A 2,074-nucleotide genomic window follows, 5' to 3' on the forward strand; every position below is an offset into this window, starting at 1 on the left:
CACCATTACTGCTGAAGGCTCTCATCTGAACTTTGCTCGAGTGTGTGTTGAAGTCATCCCTGAGGATGAACTTCTTGACTCCATTGAAATTGAACCCCCCTCAGGCACTATATTCCAAGTTGTGGAATACGATTGGAAGCCCAAAGCTTGCATCACTTGCAGAGATTTCAGCCACTCTGCTGATCGTTGCCCCCTCATTCCTCTGCAAAATCCTAAGCCTAAGCAGGAATGGATAAAGAAAGCATCAAAAACTTTAGACAGTAGCCCTCTTGTTGCTCAGAATAATAAAATCCAAAACCCGATCTCTTTTCCAAATCCTGAAACCCAAGCTTCTTACACTCAACTAAAATTAAGTACCCACAATGATTTCAGTATTTTAGATTCCTTGGATCCAGAAAACCCTGTTGAGACCAGGACATCTTCAAACTTCCCAACTCTCTGTACGGAATCCACTTCCGTTTCCCCATCTGATCCCAACCTAGATCCCACTAAACTTGAACCCTTAATCTTTAACCAGGAGCAGTTTGTTCATTCTCAGACTAAGATGTACGTGCCTGAATCCTCTGTTCTGCTCTTGCCTACTATCATCACTACAGAAACCCACAATTCAACATCATTCGATTCTGGCTCTGCTAGATCCCATCTGAATTGTACCTCCCCCACCCTTTCTGCCTCTCGTGGAGCCGAGAACCCATCTGCCCTGGATTCTCAATGAAGCTAATCTCAGTTTGGAACACTCGGGGTCTGTGCACCCGCACAAAACGTAGAGAAATCCGGAGTTTTTTAAAAAGCTCTAACACCTCAATTTGCTATTTACTGGAAACCAAGGCTACGTGTAATAAGATGAAGGATTATGTCAATGACTGTTGTGAAGGTTGGGATGCTCATGGTAACTATTCTTGCGTTCTTAAAGGCAGAATTTGGATCCTCTGGGACAAAGCTATGATTAAATTGAAGATTGTTGAGGAATCTAGTCAGCACATCCATTGTGAGGTGGAAGTCATCCAGACTGGTATGTCCTTCATAATGACTTCTGTTTATGCCCATAATTATTATATTTCTAGGAGAGAGCTGTGGTCCAAGCTGGAAAATATTGCCTCATCTAACCAGGCACCATGGATTGTGCTTGGGGACTTTAATGCTGTTCGTAGCCAGGAGGAAAGGTATGGGTACCCTCCAAATATAGCACAAATGGAGGAGTTTAATTCATGCCTTACCAACAGTGCTCTAACAGACCTTCGATCTGTGGGTCTGAATCTAACTTGGAACAACAAAGGAAAGCTGGGAAATCTGAAAATGGCTAAGCTGGACAGATCCCTCGTCAATGAAGAATGGCTGCACTCCTACCCGAATTCCTTTACTGAATTCATAGCTCCAGGAATTTCTGGTCACAACCCTTTCATTGTGTCCTGTTCTAACCACCAATCTCTTGGACCAAGACCATTCAAGTTCATGGACATGTGGTTGGATGACCAATCTCTATACCCTATTGTTGAAAGAGCTTGGAATCTAAAGGTGAAAGGCAATCCCATGTACTCTTTTGTCCAAAAGCTGAAAATGGTCAAGAATCATATCAAAGCTTGGAACAGAGAGGTATTCGGTAGAATTGACATTAAAGTACCAATCATCAGAAAGTCGTTGCTAAATGTTCAAGCAAAAATTGAGAAAGATCCAACCAGCAATCACCTCCTTGAAAAGGAAGCAAATCTTAGAGAGAACCTGATAAGATATTCTTCCCTTGAAGAATCTTTTCTAAAACAGAAATCCAGAGTCCAATGGCTTCCATTGGGAGACTCGAACTCAAAATTCTTCTACTCCCATTTGAAAGGGAGGTAGAATAAAAATAATATCATTGCTATGAAGAGAGGAGATGGCACTCAAGCCACTGACCCTCTTGAAATCTCCTCCATCCTGATCAGCCACTTCTTCAAGATTCTCAACAATGGGAAAATTCAGAGTAACACTTCTCCTGACCCAATCAGAAAGATGAATGTTGGGGATGCTGCCTCTTTATCTAAGCCAATATCTTCGGATGAGATCAAAGAAGCAGTTTGGAAAGCAAATGGAGACAAAT

The 2,074-nt window shown here is 42.2% G+C and overlaps 1 protein-coding gene across 1 annotated transcript; it reads left to right on the forward strand.

Moving 5' to 3' along the window:
* The first annotated feature begins 843 nt into the window (after positions 1 to 843).
* Positions 844 to 1,836, forward strand: LOC143882975 (uncharacterized). Its single transcript, XM_077386348.1, has one exon. The coding sequence runs from the start codon at positions 844 to 846 to the stop codon at positions 1,834 to 1,836; it is 993 nt and encodes a 330-aa protein (XP_077242463.1).
* Positions 1,837 to 2,074: the final 238 nt, after the last annotated feature.

Source organism: Tasmannia lanceolata, unplaced genomic scaffold (genome assembly GCF_043159265.1).
Source record: "Tasmannia lanceolata isolate RefF3 unplaced genomic scaffold, GAP_Taslan_0.1 ptg000008l, whole genome shotgun sequence".
Taxonomy (NCBI): Eukaryota; Viridiplantae; Streptophyta; class Magnoliopsida; order Canellales; family Winteraceae; genus Tasmannia; species Tasmannia lanceolata.